The sequence below is a fragment of the Canis lupus genome, chromosome 5, assembly GCF_011100685.1.
Source record: "Canis lupus familiaris isolate Mischka breed German Shepherd chromosome 5, alternate assembly UU_Cfam_GSD_1.0, whole genome shotgun sequence".
Taxonomy (NCBI): domain Eukaryota; kingdom Metazoa; phylum Chordata; class Mammalia; order Carnivora; family Canidae; genus Canis; species Canis lupus.
Window position 1 is genome coordinate 75818864 of NC_049226.1, and position 24057 is coordinate 75842920.

The 24057-nt window shown below is 42.9% G+C and overlaps 1 protein-coding gene across 3 annotated transcripts; it reads left to right on the forward strand.

Moving 5' to 3' along the window:
- Positions 1–3738: 3738 nt before the first annotated feature.
- Positions 3739–24014, forward strand: TMEM231 (transmembrane protein 231). Of its 3 annotated transcripts, none has more exons than XM_038538294.1 (7): positions 3739–3950; positions 4048–4106; positions 17326–17454; positions 17974–18117; positions 19936–20017; positions 21685–21790; positions 22149–24014. In XM_038538294.1, exons 1-7 carry the CDS (start codon positions 3812–3814, stop codon positions 22327–22329), a joined length of 840 nt encoding a protein of 279 aa, XP_038394222.1. In that variant the 5' UTR covers positions 3739–3811; the 3' UTR covers positions 22330–24014. The 3 variants fall into 3 exon arrangements, with proteins under 3 accessions (XP_038394222.1, XP_038394223.1, XP_038394221.1); XM_038538293.1 differs by having other exon boundaries at positions 3812–3950; positions 4048–4217; XM_038538295.1 differs by lacking the exon at positions 17974–18117 and having other exon boundaries at positions 4048–4217.
- The last annotated feature ends 43 nt before the right edge of the window (positions 24015–24057 follow it).

Sequence of the window (24057 nt, forward strand, 5' to 3'; positions counted from 1 at the left end):
AAGATTATTTATTTATTCATGAGAGACAGAGAGAGAGAGAGGCAGAAACACAGGCAGAGGGAGTCGCAGGCTCCACACAGGGAGCCCGACGTGGGACTCGATCCCAGGTCTCCAGGATCAGGCCCTGGGCTGAAGGCAGTATTAAACCGCTGAGCCACCCGGGCTGCCCAGCTGTTGAGTTTTGAATTTCATGTGAAGAACTTTGGATGTTATTTAGAATGAAATGAGAAGTAGAGGATTTTAAGCAGAGGTGTGACATGGTATGGCTTTCCTTTTGAACTGAGCAGGCTAGCTTTTTTGTAGACAGACTCTAAGGGTTTGAGAATGGAAGTCAGGAAAACAATTAGGAAGCTATTGTGATAATCCAAGTGGAAGATGATGTTGGCCTAGACCAAGATAATGTCTGTGGGGATGGTGGGAAGCAATTATATTCTAGATATATTTTGAAGGTAGAGCCAACCAACAAAATTTGATGATAGATTGAATATGAAGTGTGAGGGACAAGTCAAAGTCAGAGTTTTTAGAAGGATGGAATTGCCATTTACTGAAATAGAGTGGAGCCAGTTGGGGAGGTGGGGATCAAGGTTTGGTTTTGGCTCTATTGAGTCTGAGATGCCCAAGGGACACATCCAAATGAAGATATATGGAGTAAGTGAATAGATCTATGAGTCTCAAATTCAAGAGAGAAGTATTTAAAGCTATTGAACTGATGAGATCAGCTAGAGAGTGAATGAAAAAACTGAAAATACCTATTTTGCAAATAGAATTAAACACTGAGGAATCAAAGTGGAAAGATCCCATAAGTCACCCCTTACAGGAGTGTAACCTGATGGTCTTCGTAAGGTGCAGTGTTTTTCTGTCTTCTATCTTTACTTACTTCTTTGATGTCTTTTTCCAGTTCACCATTCTAATTGGATTCTCTGATCTGCCCTGATGATATGCATCACCTTCTTTACCTATGGGGTCATTATACTAGCTTATTGAATGTTCTAAAGATACCGAATGCCTTCCTTGAGGGGGTGGCTAGTTGAAAAGATGACTCAGAAGAAAAAATAGGATAATTAAAGTATGCAGTTATATATTAACAGACTTATAAAATATGCAGAATAAATTTCAGATGTTGGAGAGGTCCTGCACTTGAATGCTGAAGGATGGTTAGGGCAATGGGGGCTGACACCAAACCAAGCGAGGCTTATCAAAAAAGACTAAACAGAGAATGTGAATCTTATGTGTCAGAGAGAAGTGTACATTTTTCAAAGGACAAACTTCGCTTAATAGACACAAAGACTGGGGTTAGAAGAGGGAACTGGGAAGCAATATAGACAAATGCTGGAAAGCCTTGATGTGAACATTCAGGCGTTCTGAACTGATTCGAGATACCCTGAATGGGAGCTTTTAGAAAGGAGTAGAACGTGATCAAAATGTGTAGTTTTAAGAGAACAACTCTCTTTGTCCTTAAAAGTAAATTCTATGAAGGTGCACCTAAGAGGCTCAGTAGGTATAGTGTCTGACTCTCGGTTCCGGCTCAGGTCATGAGCTCAGCATCCTGGGGTCAGGCTCCGCACTTAGCAGGGGAGTCTGCTTATTTCCCCCTCTCTGCCTCTCCCCGCCACTCACGTGCTCTCCTTCTCTCTAAAATAAATAAATCTTTTTTAAAAAGTAAATTTTATGAAACATGAAAAAATTATGGAAATGGAAACAGAGAAGTCAGTTCTCAGTTATGAATATATGACAATGACACAATATACACAGACCTTTAGCATTTTTAAAAACTAAAATTCCAAAAAAAAATAAAAAATAAAAATAAAAATAAAATTCCCTCTTAAAGAATCAAAATAAGACCACAAAGATTAGCTTCTTCAAATAATGGAAGCAAAGAGTAAGTATTAGTATCCATTATTATTAAATACTTTTGCAAAGCTCATGGCATCTCAGGGGAGGCACTTCACACACCTAAATTCTTAGGAATCACCACCTTGTTCTCAGCAGTGACTAAGCTGACACTAGCCACAGTATGTGTTTCCTTCTACTGAAAGAAGGAACTTTGAAGGCAAATGCCTCTTTCCTTGGTGTAGAGCTGCACTCAGGAGGTAACACTAGAACCATCGATTCCAGAATCTTATTTTAATGGTTATTCTTAAATTTTTAGTTCAGTGTAGTTAACATACAGTGGTGTATTAGTTTCAGGCATACAACATAGTGATCCAACAATTCCATATATTACTCAGGGCTCATCAAGATAAGCGCTCTCTTATATAAGTGTTTGGTGTCAGCCCCCCATTGCCCTTCACCTATTTCACCGATCCTCCCATCTACCTGCCTTCTGGTAACCATCGGTTTGTTCTATATAATAATATAGTCTGTTTTCTGGTTTGTCTCTTTTTTTCCCTTTGTTCATTTGTTTTCTGAAGTCCCACATATGAATTAAATTATATGGTTTTGTTACTTGAATAAATGAAAGTCATTCACTTAAATCATTGATACAGTATAACGTCAGAATCATAATATAGATTTAAGCCTAACAATTGCTATATTTAAGAGCTGTGTTGCCACCCTAGGGAAGCTTTAAAGCAAAGATGAGTAGTACTGAACCAGATCTGTCAAAATCTTATGGCTGGGGCAGCCCTGGTGGCCCAGTGGTTTAGCGCTGCCTTCAGCCCTGGGCATGATCCTGGAGACCCGGGATCGAGTCCCACGTCGGCCTTCCGGCATGGAGCCTGCTTCTCCCTCTGCCTGTGTCTCTGCCTCTGTTTCTCAAATAAATAAATAAAATCTTTAATTAAAAAAAAATCTTATGGCTCATATTGTCGATTGAACCGCGGTGAGGACCCTGGATAGTTTTTCCGAAGGATCAGCTCTTGGCCCCCTCAAGCATCTATGTAGTTAGGATCTCAGCTGCATTATCTAAAAGCTATTTCTAGGTTGCCTTCAAAATAGAGGCATGGCCTGCTGGATTCCGCTCTGACCACAAACCTCACACTACCTTTTGGCGCTGCATTGTGATCCTTTTAGGGCCTCCTGAAGAACTTGGCTGTTGACCAGGGTACAAAAAAAAAAAAAAAAAAAATTCCTTCTGCCATGTTCAAAATACTGGTTAGAGGTGAAAGCATTCAATTAAGTGATAAGCCACTATCATCTTTGGGGGGGGGGGTGGCACAGCTTCCCCTAAAACCGGTGGCCAAGCTTGTCCCCAGGATAAGCTAAGGAAATTCAGCAGAGAGAGCCACGTAGTAATTACCCTTTACCCCTGGAAGAGCTGGGAGAGTTGTGTCCCGTGTCTGCGCCATCCTGCTGTGGAGTAGAGAGAAAGCAACAAAGTTCGGAGCCGCAGGGAGCCGGCCTGGCCTTCCAGCGCCACGTCCAGGAGCACAGCCACGTTCCTCTTTTGCGTTTTCCTGCGACGGAAGGTGTGCTGTGACTGGCCGGATTCAGGTGTGAACCACAGTGCGGATTAACGGAGGACACGCGAGCCGGTAACGACTTTAAGCCCACTTTTCTGAAAAACCTTCTTTCCCACAATCGTTACCACCGGAAACGGCTACGATTCTGGGCCCTGAACACGCCGCGCGCCCACTTGGCCTTTGGAAAACTGCGCGGCACGCGTCGAGCGAGGACGAACGCCCGCCGGCCGGCGCCGTCCCCGCTTAGCCCCACCCCCGCCGGGGCCCCGCGTCCTTGCTATTGGTTCCCGTCCCTGCGCCGTCGGTTGCCGTGGAGACCGAGCTATGGCAACCAGGAGAAGCCAAACTTGGTCCTCCCTCGCGAACCGCGCAGGGCTCCCCGGCGAGCGGCCGGAATCCGCGAGGCGGTCATGGCGCTCTACGAGCTCTTCTCCCACCCGGTGGAGCGCGGCTACCGCGCGGGGCTCTGCTCCAAGGCCGCGCTGTTCCTGCTGCTGGCCGCCGCGCTCACGTACATCCCGCCCCTGCTGGTGGCCTTCCGGAGCCACGGTGAGCTGCTCGCGGCCGCTGCGCGCACAGCTCCCCGCGGCCGGCTGCGCCCGCGCCCGCCTTCCTGACCTGCTGTCCACCGCCCTCTCCACCGCAGGGTTGTGGCTGAAGCGGAGCAGTTACGAGGAGCAGCCGACCGTGCGCTTCCAGCACCAGGTGCTGTTCGTGGCCTTACTGGGACCCGAGCGAGGCGGGTTCCTCGCCTGGAGCACCTTCCCCGCCTTCAACCGGCTGCAGGGGGGTCACCTGCGCGTCCCGCTGGTTTCGGTGCGTGGTTCCCGCCCGGGGCCTAGAGGGCCCCCGGGACTGGGCGGGGGGGGACGGGGGAGCGGGGAGAGGGCGACCAGCTCCGGCCGTGGGAAGCCCAGCGTGGGTGTTAGGGGTCCCTGAACCCACGGAGGTTGTGTACAGAGACGCGTGGGCTTGGGCGTGGATTTCATTCCCGGGAAGTGACTCTCTTGTTTCACTCGACTTCCCCAAGCCGTCCACAGCCCCCAAGAATGTTAGCCCCTGCTGTCACCATGTGTCCCACAGAAGCCTGGGGATAGCCTGTCTCTGGCCCTCTTCATTTCCGTGGGCCTGGCCTGATGAATGCGTGGTCGCGAAACTTTCTTCAGGAGTCACGAAGGCCGAGTGGTGTTCTTATTAATTACCCCAATTTTTCGGTGCAGTTGTGCATCGGAGCAGCGGCTGGTTGGACAGGCATTTTTATGCAGACCTAACACGTGGAAGAGGCGCTGATTGGTTCATCGATCTACCCAGAATGTGCTTGGATCCCAGTCCCGCCTCTCTGAGCTTGTAGAATTAGATGCTGCTCATCTTGCAGTTGTCCAGGATGAAAAGGAGGCGTTTTACTGTCTTTAATTTAGAATTTGGTTCAGGATGAGTGAGTACTTCCTTTGCAATCATTACCTTTCTGCTCATTTCTGAAAACATTTTCCTCTAGAAGTATGAAAATTCTACTTTTTCTTCTTCCAAAGCTGAATCTCTTTGCATATCTCAGAAATGATTGATCTACAAGCCAACTTGTGTAGCTGAAAAAAAATTCAGACTTTTTTTAGTAATTAAGTGAAAAAAAATTTTTTTAAGATTTTATTTATTCATGAGAGACACAGAGAGAGGCAGAGACACAGGCAGAGGAAGAAGCAGGCTGCCTGCAGGGAGCCCAGTGCCCACTCGATCCCAGGACCCTGGGATCATGACCTGAGCCAAAGGCAGACACTCAGTCACCAAACCACCCAGGTGCTCCGAAAAATTTTTTTTTACATCTGATTGGTCATATGAATAACTACAAACAAAATACAGTTCAGATTACTTTTTTCCTGATTTTTCTGATTATAAAAATGCATATAAAATATATAATACCTAAATGTAAAATATTAAAGACTTACAGGTATATATAATGACATAAAATTAAAGTTTGAGTTTGATATATGTACATTTATTAATTCTTTGAAAGATCTGCATAAAATTTTCATTATAGGGAAAAAGTAATGGATTTAACTAGTTCCCTGTTGGTGGGTTCATGATGGGCTTTTACTATTTTCTTTCTTTTTTTTGTTAAGATTTCATTTATTTATTCATGAGAGACACACAGAGAGAGAGGTAGAGACATATAGGAAGAGGGAGAAGCAGGCTCCATGCAGACAGACTGATGTGGGTACTCCATCCCAAAACTCCAGGATCATGCCCTCAGCCAAAGGCACACGCTCAACCTCTGAGCCACCCAGGCATCCCAGGATTTTACTTTTTTCACTATTAAGGAGCATACTGCAGTGAACAAGATTCTACTTTATTTTACTTAGAGACACAGGCAGAGGGAGAAGCAGGCTTCATGCAGGGAACCCAACGTGAGACTCAATTCCGGGTCTCCAGGATCATGCCCTGGGCTCAAGGTGGTGCTAAACCACTGAGCCACCCGGGCTGCTCTGGATCAGACCTTTTAAAATGATTTTAAAAAGTAAAACTGGAATAGGAGACAAATTTGCCTCAATAACTCCTCTCTAATCATGATCTGTTGCCCATTTTCATTCTTGAGATGATAATGCCTGTGGGGAAGTGTGACTACGGAGAGAGGCTGTGTCAAGGTATGCTTTTCACGGTATACTCACTGTATTTCTGGTGTTCTGCATGCATGGGTTTCCTTTCCAAAAGTGGAAGCAAAGGTTTTCTTTATTCCAAACAAAAGATGTACTTTATTATTATTATTTTAAATTTTTAAAATTTATTTAATTTATTATTTTTTAGAGAGAGAGAGTGCAAGCAGAGCGGGGTGGTGCAGAGGGAGGGAGGTGGAAGAAAGATAATCTTAAGCAGGCTCCACACTGGGAGGAGGTTGCTTCCACAACCCTGAGATCATGACCTGAGCTGAAATCAAGAGTCTGATGCTCAACCAACTGAGCCATCCAAGCGCCCCTTGTTAGTTTTCCTTAGGTTAGCATTACCAGTCTTTTAAGTTTTTGTTAGAATTTTTTGGTTTTTTTTTTTTTTCATTACATTTGAGTATTCCTCTCTATCATACTCTCAGGTTACTTGAGTCTAAGTGTGCCCTCTCTCTCTCTCTCTCTCTCTCTCAAATAAATAAATAAAATGAAAACTTAAAGTAATCGTGAAAGCAAGGAGAGAGCATTAGGGTTCATTCATTTGTTCATCCACTACAACTGTTTGGTTCTCCAGTTGGACTGCTAGTTAGTTAGGCTCTGATCTCCATAACCAGGAACTACTCCCTTGATACCACTGCCCATGTTTTAGTGTCTGTGTGTCAATTTTTGATCCACAAAACCAACCAACCATACCTGTATTTATATGGTGCCCAAAATTATTAATCATTTTTAATAGGGCAGATTTTACACTATAAAACACAAAACCAATGCTCCTTTTTCCTAGTCTTTTTCCCCTCTCTGTTCTAGGCCAGTATCTATAAGTAATCCATGAACTATTTCATCTGTGTTCTTTTTCAGTATATGATTTGCTTTCTTCCTAGCGAGCTCTTGGTTTGAGAATATTTTGAAATCTTGAGATACAAACAAATGAGCTAGAAGTTATAGTGGAAGTACAACAGCAACCCCAAAGGATAAACTCATTAGGAATAAGTTTAACAAGAAATGTATGCTTTTTTAATTTTTTTATTTCTTTATTTTTTATTATTATTTTTTTATTTATTTATGACACAGAGAGAGAGAGAGAGAGGCAGAGGGAGAAGCAGGCTCCACGCAGAGAGCTGGACGTGCGACTTGATCTCCAGGATCACACCCTGGTGGTGCTAAACCACTGGGGGGCAGCCCCCGTGGCGCAGCAGTTTAGCGCCGCCTGCAGCCCAGGGCGTGGTCCTGGAGTCCCAGAATCGAGTCCCACATCAGGCTTCCTGCATGGAGCTTGCTTCTCCCTCTGCCTGTGTCTCTGCCTCTCTCTCTCTCTCTCTCTCTCTCTCTCTCTCTCTCTCTCTCTGCATTTCTATGAATAAATAAATAAAATCTTTAAAAAAAAATAAACCACTGGGCCACCGGGACTGCCCTGCTTTTTTTAAAAAAAATATATATTTTTTTTATTTATTCATGAGAGACACAGAGAGAGAGAGGCAGAGACATAGGCAGAGAGAGGAGCAGGCTTGATGCAGGGAGTCCGATGTGGGACTCGATCCCAGGACTCCAGGATTAAGCTCTGAGCCGAAGGCAGGCGCTCAACTGCTCAGCCACCCAGGCATCCTGAAATGTGTGCTTTAAAAAAAAATGTTTTTAAAGGAGGGTCCCTGGGTGGCTCAGTCAGTTAAGCATCCAGCTCTTAATCTCAGCTCAGGTCTTGATCTCAGAGCCATGAGTTCAAGCCCAGCATTGGGTTCCAGACTGGGCATAAAGCCTACTTAAATAAATAAACAAACAAACATTTTTAGAAAATAAATGTGCAGGATCTTTATGAGTAAAATTTAAAAAGACTGATGAATGGCACAAAGAAGATAAATGGTAATCTCTGTCATATTTTGACAGCATGAATATATCCTCCTTTGCTTAATCTATAATTTTAATGCATCCTCAATGAAAACATGACAATTTGGGGGTACAAACAGCCATATGGACAAAGAAGGAAAAATTCTAGGAGAAAGAGAAGGGTAATACAAGCAGAATAGCTCTCCCAGATATTAAACTGTACCTTAAAGCCATAATAAGTAAAGCAGTGTGGTTTGGGGAACTTGTATAAAAAATATAGAAAAGGACTCAAATATCATGAAGGTGGCATTTTAAAATCAGTAGTGAAAGATGACTTGTACGATAAAATGGGAAGTTAAGATGGAGCCAATGCTTAGACTATACATTAGAATTAATGTCCAGATAGGTCTTGACCTATTCAATTTAAAATATGGAATAGGGATGCCTGGGTGGCTCAATAGGTTAAGCAACTGATTTTGACTTAGGTCATGATCTTAGGGTACTGGGATTGAGTCTTGAATAGGGCTTCCTGCTCACTGGGGAGTCTCCCGCCTGCCTCCCCCCAACCCCGACTTGTGCACTCTCTCTCTCTCAAATAAAATCTTTTTAAAAAATTATTGGCATGGTAAAACCATAAGCACAATCAAAACACAAATGACAACTAGGAAAAAAGCTTTATCATTTGTATCACTTGTGAAAAGCTCATTTTCCTAACATAAAGTGCCTATAGGTCTATAAATAAAAGGCCAAATACCAATAGAAAAATGGGCAAAGAATGTAAACAGTTCAAAGAAAAAAAAACCACATATGACTCTTAAACATATGAAGTCACACTCATTATTAGAGAAATGCAAAGAATGTATCGGTGCCATTTTTAAAATATATCAAATAGGCAAAGCTTAAAGTCTGACAGCACCATGGTCAAGACATAGGAAAACTGGTGACCATTTGTGTATATCACTGGTGGGACTGTAGACTGATGTACCTCTTTGAAGGAATATTTGTCCATATTTATCAGAATTACAAATGCATGTGCCTGCTTCCACTTATAGTAAGGTATCCAAAGATTAGTGCACACACGTGAAATGACATGCATAAAAAAGTTGCATTTGCAGCATTGTTATAACATAAATAACTAATATAGTAATAGAAGATTCATCAGAGAAATTGTGGTACTTCTACCCAGTGGAATGAATGTTGCATAGCCTTTTTTTTTTAATGAGGTAGATCTCTATATATTGATGTGGAATTACTTCCAAAAGAAACTGATAAGTATAAGAAACAAAAATTGTATATAGTATGTTTCCATTCATATAAAAATAATAGAAAAAATAACAAAATATGTGTGTGGGTGTGTATACATATATATACATGCATGCTCTTACTCTTTCTGACAACACTTATTGCTCTGCGGAAGGAACTAAGTGGCTGAGGTTAGGGTTGGGGAGAAACATTTTTACTATATATCCTTTTGTACTTTTTAAATTTTGTACCATGAGAATGTAGTACATAAGACTTTTATATTATAATGACAATAATTTTTTAAAGATTTTATTTTTATTTATTAATGAGAGACACACACACACACACAGAGAGGCAGAGACACAGGCAGAGGGAGAAACAGGCTCCATGCAGGGAGCCCGATATGGGACCTGCTCCCGGGACCCCAGGATCATGCCCTGGGCTGAAGGTGGCGCTAAACCTCTGAGCCACCCGGGCTGCCCAATGACAATAATTTTTTAAAGATTTATTTATTTGAGAGAGAGAGAGAGAAAAAAAAAAAGCACGTGAACAGGGGGAAAGGCAACAGGAAAGGGAGAGAATCTCAAGCAGACTCCATGCTGAGCATGGAGCTCTATGTGGGGCTTGAGATCAACAACTGAGCTGAAACCAAGAGTTGGATGCTCAGTCAACTGATCCTGCCAGGAGCCCCATAATGGCAATAATTTTTAAAGGAAAAATTTACAAGTAAGGCAAAAACAAACCAAAAAACAATGAAAATTTAAAAGCAGGTAAGGGGACACCTAGGTGGCTCAGGGGTTGAGCGCCTGCCTTCAGCCCAGGGTATGATCCTGGAGTCCCAGAATCGAGTCCCACATCAGGCTTCCTGCATGGAGCCTGCTTCTCCCTCTGCCTATGTCTCTGCCCCCGCCCGTGTGTGTGTGTGTGTGTGTGTGTGTGTGTGTGTGTGTGATGAATAAATTAATAAATAATTTGAAAAGCAGGTAAGTATATAAAATGACATAACTGCTTTGGAAAATAGTTTGCAGTTCCTCAAAAAGTGAAACATGGAATTAAGGTATTTTCCAACACTTCCACTCCTAGGTATATGTGTACCCAAGAGAATTGAAGAGCTGACAAAAACTCGTGCGCAAATGTTCATAACAGCTTTATTCCTAATAGCAGAAAAGTAGAAACAACCCAAATGTCCATCAATGAATGGTTAAACAAAATGGGTTATAGCCATATAATGGAATGTTATTCAGCCACCAAAAGAAATGGAATCATATGCTATGGCATGGATGAACCTTTAAAACATGCTAAGTGAAGCCACAAGGTAGCACAGTTTATGATTCCATTTATGTGAAATGTTCAGAAGAGTCAAATCTGTAGAGACAGGGGTTCCAGGGGGTTGGTGAATTGGGGGTGGGGAGAAATGGCAGTGACTGCTAATGAGCATAGGGTTTCTTTTTTGGATGATGAATTAGATAGGTGGGTGTGATAGTTGTACAATTTCATGAAATCCTAAAATCAAACTATATTTTCTGTAATTTTATGGTATGTGGATTATGTCTCAATTTTGTTTTAAACAGGAGGTGATCCCGTGGTGATAAACTTACAAGCCACAGTAATAAAAATTATTGTTGATTTACTGTTTCAGGCATATGCTAGGCATTTTATCATTAGATAATACATTTAAAGTCCTTTACATAGAACTTGGCCTGTGATAATCACTAAGTGTTAGCCCTTAATTTTTTTTTTTACATATATTACGTCTTTAATCTGCATAGTAACCATGTGATGTAGAGGTTATACCCCTCAGAGAAGTGACATCATTTGCCTAGTTCTTTTTTTTTTTTTAAAGATTTTATTTATTTATTCATGAGAGACACAGAGAGAGAGATAGAGAGAGGCAGAGACACAGGCAGAGGGAGAAGCAGGCTCCATGCAGGGAGCCCAATGTGGGACTCGATCCCGGGTCTCCAGGATCACACCCTGGGCAGAAGGCAGCGCTAAACCGCTGAGCCACCCAAGGCTGCCCATTTGCCTAGTTCTTAATTGAACAGTCAAGACTATAACACAAGGGTTTGTCATTCTATATCATATACTCTTAACCCTTATTGCAACAAAATGCTCCCCCCCGCCAAATCCCAACAGCCTAGACTAACTACAGCCTGTCTAAGAAACTCCACAGGAGACCAGGGAAGCAGTGGTTTTAGGTCAAGGTTTGACCAAATACTTGGGGGTGGCTTTGTGGTTGCTAATTTGGGAAAATGCCTCAGAAGCCAGAAATAGCCTTCCTTCTGCTTTAATCAGCTCACCTTGGACAGCATCTCTAAAGTCCCTGTGCTTTTAATGCTTTATAAATCCGAGTTTCATATTGTTGCTGTTGTTAAGGACAGAAGAAAAAAAGCACAAGGTGACCAGTCCCTTCAACAAGCCTGATTTACCTCTTTAAGGCATGTGTGGACCTAGAATCTATGGGGGCTGAAGGCTATAGGAGATGCAAGAAGAGTGGAGAGCATCGTGTCTAAGATACAGTTTTCACATTATTTTAACCATGAAAACCAAATGTTGAGCAAAACCAAATGACTCAGTCAGAGGAGGGGCAGAGGGAGAGAGAAAAAGGATATCTCAAGCAGACTCCATGCAGAGCCTGATCCCAAGATCATGACCTGGGCTGAAATCAAGAGTTGGGTGCTTAATCAACTGAGCCATCCAGGCACTCCAAAAGCCTTCTTAAGAGCCCAGACCAATGGATTTAGTTCCATTTATGGATTTTTAAAAAAATGTATCTCCAATATGCTTGATGGCATCAAGGACAAAATTACGTAGACAAGTATAAATATCGGGCAGCCCAGGTGGCTCAGCAGTTTAGCACCACCTTCAGCCCAGGGCATGATCCTAGAGTCTCAGGTTCGAGTCCCACGTCAGGCTTCCTGCATGGAACCTGTTTCTCCCTCTGCCTGTGTCTCTGCTTCTCTCTCTTTCTCTGTCTCTCATGTATAAATAAAGTCTTAAAAGTATGGATATCATTGGGTCATAAAGTGATGCAAAAGAATCACAATGGAAAGAAGTTTTAGGAATCCCTAGATCAATTTATTTTGCTTATATTTTTATGTGCATAAATATGATCTAATATAAATATACCTAGAATCTAAAAGCTTTTAATAAGTATAAAGGAAATGCTAGTAATTAGAAAGCATTGTGTCATAATTTAAAGAAGTATTTTGCTTTTTTGTTGGCATATAAAGTAATGATGCATTTTATAATCGATAGTATCTTAGATTCATTGAAATACAGGTAGCAAGGATTTGATGAGTCTAGGAGCCATGAAGTATTGGTCCTTACTCTGTTGGAGACCCAAAGACTGATGCCAAAGAGTATTTTCAACATTAAAAGAAAAAAATTAAACACCAATGATAAGTATATAGTAAAATAGACACTGGTATAAAGTAAGAAATTAGGGGTGCCTGGGTGGCTCAATGGTTGAGCATCTGCCTTTGGCTCAGGTCGTGATTCCATAGTCCTAGGATCAAGTCCTGCATCTGGTTCCCCACAGGGAGCCTGCTTCTCCCTCTGCCTATGTCTCTGCCTCTCTCTCTGCATCTCTCATCAATCAATAAATAAAATCTTTATAAATAAATAAATAGGGCAGCCCGGGTGGCTCAGCGGTTTAGCGCCTGCCTTCAGCCCAGGGCGTGATCCTGGAGTCCCGAAATCGAGTCCCACGTCGGGTTCCCTGCATGGAGCCTGCTTCTCCCCTGCCTGTGTCTCTGCCTCTCTCTCTGTGTGTATCTCTGATGAATAAATAAATTAAGTATTTTTAATTAATTAATTAACCTTGAGGCACCTGCCTGGCTCAGTCAGTATAGTTTGCGACTCTTAATCTAGGGGTTGTGAGTACGAGCCCCATGTGGCATGTTGAGATTACTTAAAAGAAAAATCTTATAAAAAATGAAGACATTAACTTTTAATAAAAGAATGTGACTCAAAAGCATAAAAGTTATGAAAACAAACAAGATCCTAACAAAATTCCAACAAACCATCAAATACTTTGCAAGTCAGAGCACTCTGGAAACAAAGGCAGAGATTAAGTTTACAGTAACTCTTACAGTCACATGGTATGCAGGTTAGTGAATCTTGTTCCAGCTTCAAACCCACTCTCCTATATGCTCCTTTGTGACCTCACGCTGAGTTGCTGAAAACCACATTCCCCTTCACCCACTGGCTCTTGAGGTCCTACCTGTAGGAGGTATGATGAGCCTGCTTCTGGGAGTTGGAAAAAACTGCAACCAGAGTGAAGAACCATTCATAGGGGTGGAGGGGAGGGAGAGGGTGGTGTGGGATGAGGAACTGATGCAAACAGGAAGGAGAAAGTCTCCTTCAGCCTTACTCCCTCTAGTGGGTTCTTTGTCTAGGTTTCTGTGGTCTGGCCCAGCTCCATGAGGTAACACTGGTCACTTCCCTTCCTTCTCCAGCTCTAGGCACAGACCTCCATCCTGCCATCACCCTCTGCATGTTACCACATAATTCCCTTCCTGCCTTTCTGGTCCTCTAATACCCTAGTTACTAATTATCCCCTATACTAAACTCCCTCCATTAAAGTTATTGTTTATTTTAAAAAAAAAAAACGATTTTATTTATTCATGAGACAAAGAAAGAGAGGCAGAGACACAGGCAGAGGGAGAAGCAGGCTCCGTGCAGGGAGCCCGATGTGGGTCTCAATCCCGGGACTCCAGAATCATGCCCTGGGCCCAAGGCAGGCACTCAACTGCTGAGCCACCCAGGGATCCCCTAAAGTTATTGTTTATTTTAGTTTCTGTCTTCCACCTTGCACCCAGATGGATCCAGGCTGACTGATGAGAATTGACCAAACCTGCCAATGCCTACATTGATCTCATATAGTATATTAGTAATGGTTTCACATATATCCTAAAGGATTACCTGCTTTAACTCCAAGAAATCTTTGAAGTCAGGTTCTTGTGGGTTATTATAGAAGGAACACATAATAGAGCCTGAAATCTAAGTCCTAGCCCCAGTTTTGGCACTGGGCCCCAAACCGTCTCTTAGCCTCAGCATAACTATATAAAGATCTCTAAATAGGGACACCTGGGTGGCTCAGTGGTTGAGCCTCTGCCTTTGGCCCAGAGCGTGATCCCGGAGTCCTGAGTTGGGGTCCCGCATCAAGCTCCCTGTGTGGAGCCTGCTTCTCCTTCTGCCTGTGTCTCTGCCTCTCACTCTCTCTGTGTCTCTCATGAATGGATAAATAGAATCTTTAATAAATAAATAAAAAATAAATATCTCTAAATATTGCTAATTATTACTATAACTGGGATATGCAGAGGAATCAGATGGGACAATCAGTGGATATAAAAATTGCTCCAATTGTATATCTGCCTTATAAAAATAAGGTGCCAATATAACTTACGAATTCTCTTAGCCAAACATACCGATTGGATTGGGTTTTAGATACTAACCTTGAACTTGTGTTAAAGAAGTATTAGTTCTCCGAATGCCTGTCTTTGTAACATGCACATGTGTTAAGCTTGATTTGAACTAAATGGAACAAAGGAGTGGATTTCATCAGTGGTCCGAGTGCTGGCATAGAAGCAGCCCACCCTGCCAGCCCTGTGGGGATGAGAGCCGGACCTGGCAATGGGCACTTGTGGGAAAGGCAGTGTTTGCATCATCCTTCACCACATGACTACCTTGGCCTCTGCTTCCACCTCCTCCTCACTCACTCGGCTGCACTGGCCTTGTCATTCCCCTAAGCACTGACCCACTTTGCCCACTTTGCCCACTTTGCGTAGAGCACAGAGCAGGTGCGCTCTGTCCGCAGGGATCACCCTTCCCCTAGATGTATCTGTGCCTCTTCATCTCACTTCATTCCAGCCTCCCACAGTCAGATCCTCCTGAATATTTTCTGTACAAATGGCTGTGAAATCATACCGTGTCATTCTTTAATTGAAGCCTGCTTCATTTCTCTTTGTGGTACTTATCACATTTATTTGTTTATTGATCTGTTTTCCGCCTCCCTGGCTGGGAATGTAAGCCCCATTAGGGTAAGGAATTTGTCTATTTTGTTTGCCATTGTATTTCCAGCACCTGACAGTGCCTGGCATGTAGTAAGCCCTTAAACAAATACTTGACAGAGTAATGAGTGAATTTAACAAGCATACACTGGTTATGGTGCTGTGCCAGATATCTATCCTGTGTGAACGTGGAGTAAAAATATGTGCACAAATAATATGCTTACTTTCTCTCAAACTTTTGATGCTGGCTTTTTGCAAAAAGATTTGTCCTACCCAACATCTTCTCCTTGAGGGTTTGTTGTTGTTTTTAAGTCTAGACATTTTAGTCCTGGAAAGAGGACCAGATTTGAAGGCAAAGACATGGTTTCAAATCTTTACCATTACTAGCCATGCCCAATAAATCCTTCAATCTCCCTGTACCTCGATTTTCTCATCGATACAGTGGGGATAATACTTGCTCTGCTTACCTCAGGCTTATTGTAAATATCAAATGAAAAAAAATGCATTTCTCTCACTCTGTGTTGGGGTCTGGATTCTTCTGACAACCCCCACCCCGGCCACTATCCTTCTTGCAAGGTGAGACATTTGATCTTTGTCTTCCTGTCCAATCCTAAAGATCCAGAAGCCATGGATCCACTACAGAGAGTGAACCTGACTTTGTCTTGCAAGTCTTCCCAACTGAAGAAAATTCACAGGAAGACAAGGCAGCCTCTTTTCCATCCTACTCATAGTTGCTCATACATAATTGCCTCCGTAACTTGATCATCAGCCCTGGTAACAAATCTCCCTCCCCTACACCTGTGAAGCTGATGGAACAGGACAGAGAAAACAGAATCCAACAGAAGAGAAAGGGTAGGTTTCTCTAAAACAAGGCCTAGGATAAGGACATTATTGTCTGGAAGGAAAGACATGATTAAAAGGTCCTGAAAACTGAGATAGCTCCATCTCAAACAACCTTAGGAGCCCGAAAAAGAACAAAGAATGGCTTCCTTGCATAATAATAACAACAGTGGAAAGCAACGTGAATCCATTCATGGAGTATGCCAATGGGAATGTTGATATGCCATAGTAGAACCCTTCTGGGACCCTACAGGGGAGTAGGATCAGTTGTAGCAACAGGATCCAGAGCTGTCCCGAGGAATCATGTCCCCAGTGATCATACTTCAGTGACATGACTCCTGTTAGTCATTTTAGGATCAGTATGAGGTCCAACTATGGGTTGTAAGACTGGATTCTGCTGATTTTTGTGAGCTGTCATTTGTAGTTTTTGTGCTTAGATCTCTATTTTCCCTACCTTCGTGTACATAGTTTATAAACCATCTGTGTGGTTTTCATGACTTGCTGATTTTATTTAGCTTTCTCTTTAATTGTATTGATTGGTACTAAAAGATGCACGAGGCTTTCAAGCCCTGATGTCAGTGAGAATGAGTTCCAGTATCAATAGTCTGAGGGCAAAGACACTTGTGGTTGAAAAAATTAAATAGAGTTTGGTGGTTTTCTCCTGAGTCTGCTTGGGAGATGAATGTATAATGATTAGGATACATTTCTTTTTTATTAAAAAAAAATGACTTCTAGAGCAATAGATTTATTTAAATATTCTCTACAAACTCAAACATGTTTCTTTCTCTTTTTTTAAGATTTTATTTATTTATTCATGAGAGACACAGAGAGAGAGAGAGGCAGAGACACAGGCAGAGGGAGAAGCAGGCTCCATGCTAGGGAGCCTGACATAGGACTCGATCCTGAGACTCCAGGATCATGCCCTGGGCTGAAGGCAGTGCTAAACAGCTGAGCCACGGGGGCTGCCCTCAGACATGTTTCTAAAGAAAAAAGAAAACACCAGCAACAAAACGCAAAAGATTGAAGGAGACAACTAAAATAAACAAGCACACATATATATGCCATCAGGTGTTTTTCTTGCTGCCTCCGAGCTCTTCCTGTTCAGTATGACCCTTGAATATTTGAGAGGCATGATTATGAAGTTCAGGTTCCAGCATATATCCAGCATATATCCAGCAATATCTTTCCCCAATATTGATCCACTTATACCCATGTATTATTTCTTTTTTTTGCTTTCGGTGAGGGAGATAAATACTCTGTGTAGCAGAACAGTGGGTTACTGTGTACAGCAGGTACTGTGGATTTTAGCCAGGTCTATGAAGGACCAGGGTCACTGGCTCTCTTTGGGTTTCCTAGACTAGAGAAGAAGACAGGAACCAGGATGGGAAAATGGACATGCTGCATTTTAAACTGGAGCTTCCTCTGCAGTCCACGGAGCATGTTCTTGGTGTACAGCTCATCCTGACTTTCTCCTATCAATTGCACGTGAGTCTATTCCTTAGGGAAGCCCGTCCCTGCCTTTTTGTCTTTTTTTAAAGGTTTTATTTATTTATTTGAAAGAGAGAGAGAGAGAGGGAGCAGAGGAGGGGCAGAGGGAGAGGGAGAAGCAGACTCCTCATAGAACAGGGAGCCCGAAACAGGGCTCAATCCTAGGACCCTGGAATCATGACCTAAGCTGAAGACAGATGCTTAACTCATGGAGCCACCCAGGTGCCCCATGCCTGTTAATAGAACTGAGCCCTCTTTCTGATTTCTAGGAAAACCCATGCTGCAGAAGACTCTTCTGAGATATAGTTTGGAATTTAATTGAGGCAAATCATGGGTTTCTCATTGGAGTCGTATCAATGTGTGTGAGCCTTCGACAGCTCAGAGGGTTCTGGGCAGAGGGCTTCCTCTATGGCTAGGCAGGTGTTTGAGGGGCTGGCAGGCTGCCGCCACAGACAGGGATGCCAAGAGCCCACAGGCTTCTGATCTACCTGAACTTGTCTCTCCTAATGATTTCAGAGGATGTCCACGTTCGTGATGCAGAGCATGGCGTTTCTCCAATCGTCCTTCGCTGTGCCAGGGTCCCAGTTATATGTGAATGGAGAGCTGCGGCTGCAGCAGAAGCAGCCTCTGAGCAGTGGAGGCCTCGATGTCCGATACAACGTAAGGAGGCTTCATATTGTCCATCTCTTTTTGTTTCTCTATGTTACTGTTTTATCAAGTTCTTTGAAGAGGGAGACATGAATGTTAGAAATAGCATTTCTCTGTGGGTGGTACAGAAAAGGATTTCTGAGGAATTCTTGCCATGAATTCTTTCAAAATCTAGAGATAGATACACCTATATTTACATCTAAAAAGAGGGACGCCTGGGTGGCTCAGTGGTTGAGTGGCTGCCTTTGGCTCAGGTCCTGATCCCAGGGTCCTTGGATCTAGTCCCACATCAGGCTCCCTGCGAGGAACCTGCTTCTTCCTCTGCCTGTGTCTTTACTGTCTCTGTGTCTCTCATGAATAAATAAATAAAATTAAAATGTATTTAAAAGAGAGAGAGAGAACAAAAATCTGTCGGTAAGAACTAAAATATTTATTGTTTGTGGGTGTGTATGTGCACCCACGTGCCATATTCCAAGTGGTCCTTTTAATTGGGGAAGTCCTACTAACCACTGTTAGGGAGCATAATAATGTATGCCAGCCCTGAGTAAAGAGGTCACAAATTATCATCTCATTCAGCCATCACAGCTGCCCCACGAGATGCCTGCTCCTGTCGTTTCCCAGCTGTCCAGCCGCTTGTCCTGTCATGGTCCCCCTTGCTCCTTTCTAGCCAAACCGGCCCTTTTGCTGTTGCTCAAACCCACAGAGCAGCTCCTGCCCTTCCCCCCCCAAGCTTTCCCCATTGACCTTTCCCTCTGCCACGTAACTGCATAGCTTGCTCTAGGTAACTGCATAGCTTGCTCTAGGTAACTGCATAGCTTGCTCTAAGGCTCCATTCAGGTCCCTGTTCAAATGTCCCTGAGCACCACCCTTCCCTGACACTTCTATCTATTCCAGATACATGGATTTATAGTCCCTCTACCTGTAGTCAATATAAATTTAAATAAAAAGGAGGGGAGGAAAAAAAAAAAAAAAAAAAAAGGAGGGGAGGCTATAACTATAAACTTGTTATTTGAAGGTTTATATATTAGATTATATCAATTGGAACGTGATATTAGAAGGCAGGAGATTGTTTCCTTCTTCCAAAGATCGTTTGCTAGTTCCATCTCTGCATTTAAAAAACGTAAATTACAGAGCATACAATATGCTTATTATTTGCACTTGATCACGTTTATATCTACATTTAAAAGTGGTAAATTAAGAGCATCCAAGGAGAAGCAAAAAAAGAAAAAAAAGACAAAGGAGTTGAAAATATGGTCTCTTAAAAAAAAAACAAAGGAATTATTGTTCCTCTTGGAATAGACAAGGGTATTTTATAATAAACTGTAAGAGTTGTTAAAGGTGGATATTGACCCCTTTTCCTATCTCTGTAAAATGGAAGACTGAGGAGTGCCTGGGTGGCGCAGTCGGTTGAGCATCCAACTCTTGGTTTTGGCTCAGGTCATGATCTCAGGGTCATGATACCAAGTCCTGTGTTGGACTCCGTGCTCAGCTCAGTGTCTGCTTGAGTTTCTCTCTCCTTACTGTTTGCCTCTCTCACTTGTGCTCTCTCTCTCTCTCTCACTCCAAAGTAAATAAATCTTAAAAAAACAAAAAAACAAAAAACACCAGAAGACTGAATGTAGATGATTTAAATTGTTGCATGGTGGGCAGGGGGTAAAGGGTTGGTGGTCACCATCTCTCCATTTGTAAAAAAAAAGGATTACCTATGTAGGAGTAGGTCACCAGGTACAAGAGGGTAGTCCTTGAGATCAGCCTGGGTGGGTGGAAGGGTGGAAAGAGGAGTGGAGAAGTGGCTGGGGGCTTATCCCACATCCTCCTGCTGTTTCCCAGGTATCCGTAATCAACGGGACCAGTCCTTTTGCCTATGACTACGACCTCACCCACATTGTTGCTGCTTACCAGGAAAGGAATGGTGAGTCATAGGTACAGTTCATTCAGCCGCTTCTCAAGGACCTTCCAGATTAGTGAGAACATTGGAGCCCTTGTCATGATGAAAGTATCAATACTGGTGAATACTCCGTGATGGGAGGGGAACAAGCTACCCAGATTTATCCTTTGCCTCCTAATCTAAAGACCCACAACCCTACCTCCACCACACTACTCTTAGAGTCTAGCAGGTAAGTGCTGATTTATGTGCCATATTTATTTATTAAGTGCCACATTTATCTCACCACTGGCTTGATGTATTTCCTTTTTTACATAATTGAGTTGCTCCCCACCATACCTACAAAAGAAGCCAAAGACAAATTGTTATCCCTAGTTTTCAGATAGAATGAAGGAATGTGAGTGACTTACCCCATGTAAGCAGTGGAGGTAGAGCAGAAGGCCTAGGCTGGAAGGCAGAGTGTGTCCATCCCTTACAGAGGAAAGGCTCTCAGGCCAGCCCAGGTGTTTGACTCAGCACGTTTGGCTGGTTGGTGGTCTGAGGTTTTTCTCTGAAGGCATCTGAAGCATTACTTGGCAACAAGATATCATGAATACTGTACACACATACTTATCAAGTTTGGAGACTGCAGTTCCAGTATTTCTTCCTGATTTTTTCGTAATGCATTGATGGCATTATTCCAAAACTAAAGGAATTTTAAAACAAAACCACTCATCTACAACTTTTCTTTGTTTATTTCTTCCAGTCTTTGTCCATAGCAGATTTTTTTTTTTTTTTTTAGATTTTATTTATTCATAGAGACACAGAGAGAGAGAGAGGCAGAGACACAGGCAGAGGGAGAAGCAGGCTCCATGCAGAGAGCCTGACACGGGACTCGATCCAGGGTCTCCAGGATCGCACCCTGGGCCAAAGGCAGGCGCTAAACCGCTGCGCCACCAGGGCTGCCCCATAGCAGATATTTTTATACAGCTCTTGTCGTAGTTTAGAAACATTTTAGGATCCAATTTTTTTTGTACTTCGTAATATAAATATTTCCCCACGCTGCTACAAAGTTTTAATTGGTATTATTTTTAGTGGTAGTATAGGATTCCTTTACTTAGCCATTCAGCAATTGTAGAAGAATATATAGACGGTTCCAAGTTTGTTTGTTTGTTTTAAGATTTATCTATTTGAGGGAGAGAGAGTGTGGGTGGAGGGGCAGAGGGAGAGGAACAGAAATCCTCAAGCGGACTCCCGGCTGAGCACAGAGTCCATGCAGGGTTTGATCCCATGACCCTAAGATCATGACCCGAGCCGAAACCAAGAGTTGATGCTTGATGCTTAATTGACTGAGCCACCAGGCACCCTCACCATTCTGTTTTTAACAAAAAAATTTTAAGTAGGTTCTACACCCAGCATGGAGCCCAGTACACAGGGCCTGAACTCATGACCCTGTGATCAAGACCTGAGCTGAGATTAAGGGTCAGATGCTCAACTGACTGAGCCACCCAGGGGCCTTTTAATATAAATATTTTGACAAGTATTTTAACAAATTTGTGAGCAACTTTGCATATTCAGTTCTCTTTCCTTTTGAATCATTTCTTTGGAATAAGTTCTAACGTTCGGAATTTGCCTGAGAGGTAAAAAAGTACTTTTATAGCCCTGATTATTTTATTGAGAGAGCATTCATGGATTAACTTCTGCTTATATTACAGTAACCACCATCCTGCTGGACCCCCACCCCATCTGGCTGGTGGGAAGGGCTGCTGAAGCTCCATTTGTCATTAATGCTGTCATCCGATACCCAGTAGAAGTAATTTCATATCCTTTCAGTTAAAGAGCCACAGTAGCTCAGTTTCCAAAAAGGAGGGTTCCTCCGTCATCCCCAAAAGCAACAGATGTGGGAAGCCTTTGATTGGAAACTGCTAAGGTATCGTGGCCCCGCTCAAATGACTCCATCTGCTGTTCATACAGGGGGAATAATACTCATTTCCTCTTCATATTTCTCTCTGGGCAATTCTTCAGGTCAAAATCATCCATATTTATATCTTAATCCTCTTTTATCATCCCTTTTATATTAAGGGTATTTGAAACATTTTTGCCATTTCCCGTCTAAACTAAACCTTTGGTTTAACTTCCACTTAGAAAATATCATCTGGGACTCCTTAACTCTCTGTACATATCTACCAGGATTCTGGGAAATGATCAAGTTTGCCTGGATCCAGTATGTCAGTATCCTGCTTATCTTCCTCTGGGTGTTTGAAAGAATCAAAAGATTTGTGTTTCAGAATCAGGTGGTGACCACAATCCCTGTCGCAGTAATGCCCCAGGGAGAAACATATAAGGAGCACTTATCATAAGAAGACCACTTGTGAGAACTAAGCAGGACCCTGGCTACCTCCTTATTGTCTGAGAACTGCCATCTTAAGAAATTTTTGCAGAGAGCCCATGGACACGTGCCAGTGTGTATGCTTTTCCTATCAGAGACAAAGCACAATCCTTTCTCATTTTTCTCTATACAAATTCCGTATTTTGTAAGCACCTCACCCGGGACTAGTTTGTAGAAACATCTGAGGGTTCCTGAAAGCTATAATTTGCTTCTTTTTTTTTTTTTCCTTGCCTTAGGCTTCAATTTCAGGAGACAACTACAGTCATTTTAGAACTCTTGGAAAGAATCCCATCTCTAGTCGAGCAAAGACTTTTCCTCTCTTGAACTGAGAAACATGCTATGCATTTCTTCCCACTATTGTAAACCACTTTTTACTCTTTTCAGGTCTCTCTTGTGAGAGATGTGCAAATCAGTAAGTAGCACTTTCCACTACTGAGCATCAAAATTTCCCACTCAAAACTTTGGTTTCCAGCACCGAGAGGCCATGAAGGGGAGAATGGAAGCGCCCGAGAGCACATACACGAACACGTGTATGGGTGGGTGACTCCAGGACACTAGGACCATCCACCTGCCCTCCGGCTAACAGACAGTCGTCTTATCATTATTAGCTCAGCTGAGCGGCCCTTTATCCCTGCCCTGCCATGGCTGGCTTGTTGCCCTGCCTTTCGCCCTTTCTGTGCCCCTGGAACAGCAGGCTTCAGCCAGAGTGCTGTTTCGTTCACAATCCCCTCGGCAACAGTGGGGGAAGTAAGGATTGCAACCGCAGTTTCTTTCTCTGGCCCTCATCCAACAGCCTGGACAGTTGCCACTCCTCCTCCTTGACAGCCCTCCCCTTTCTCGAAAAGGACGTGGGTGACAGAGGAGCTGTTGTTGGTATTGGCTCCCACTGCCAACAACCACAGAGTTTATTTGGAGGGCTAGCGAGCGGGAAACCCAGCACTTGTATTTCCCTTGATGAAGGAACAGGGTGCCCATCAGAATGAGCGGCTTTGGGGCGGACACACAAGGTGCAGCAAGGGGATAAAGAGGATGCTCACCCAGGCAACTTAATCTGGCCTGGCCATTAGCAGAATGTCAAGTAGTCCAGCAGGTTCACCCTCTTGCCTAAGTGAGCGTCTGTAGGATGGGACGACTGAATGCGGCTCTGTCGCGCGTGAAGACTAGTTCTCCATTCTTGCCTTGAGGAAACAAACCGTCCTCAAAGGATAAATGGATCTACTTTATGATCCTGAGATATCATTGACACTGAGACATGCCTGCTCTGATCCATGCTAACATACTCCTCGGTGAATGCTGCAGTTTACCTTGGAGATTCAGTTGTTTCCAAAGCACCTTTTCTTCCAGGCTGACCAAAATAAAAGTTTTGGAAACAGCTGTTTTGAAGTATTCAAGCACAAAAAATAGCTTAACACTGGCCCCTCTGCCTTTTCTTGTAATATCTAGGGCTGTTTATATACCTAAGCATTTTTTTTTTCTTGAGGTAGAAATGAAAAAAAGGGTTTCTGGATTGAATCACAAAAAGGTAATGAGATATGGAAAAGAGCTAAAGACATGATAAACACTGCTTTGCATTTTGTTAAATTATTTTAATGCAAAATTTGTATAAAGAACCATGATATTTTTTCTACCTTTCTAATTAAAATACTCAAAACGGAAGGTTTCTTGTGGCTTTTTCAAGAGTTTGGAAAGGGGGTGGGGA

Excerpts from the sequence above, each read along its gene's own strand:
- TMEM231 (XM_038538293.1), top strand. The coding sequence starts at position 3,812 with ATGGCGCTCTACGAGCTCTTCTCCCACCCGGTGGAGCGCGGCTACCGC. Across the intron at positions 4,218-17,325 it reads TGCGCGTCCCGCTGGTTTCG|ACTAGAGAAGAAGACAGGAA; the intron begins GTGCGTGGTTCC and ends TGGGTTTCCTAG. Across the intron at positions 18,118-19,935 it reads GCCTCGATGTCCGATACAAC|GTATCCGTAATCAACGGGAC; the intron begins GTAAGGAGGCTT and ends GCTGTTTCCCAG.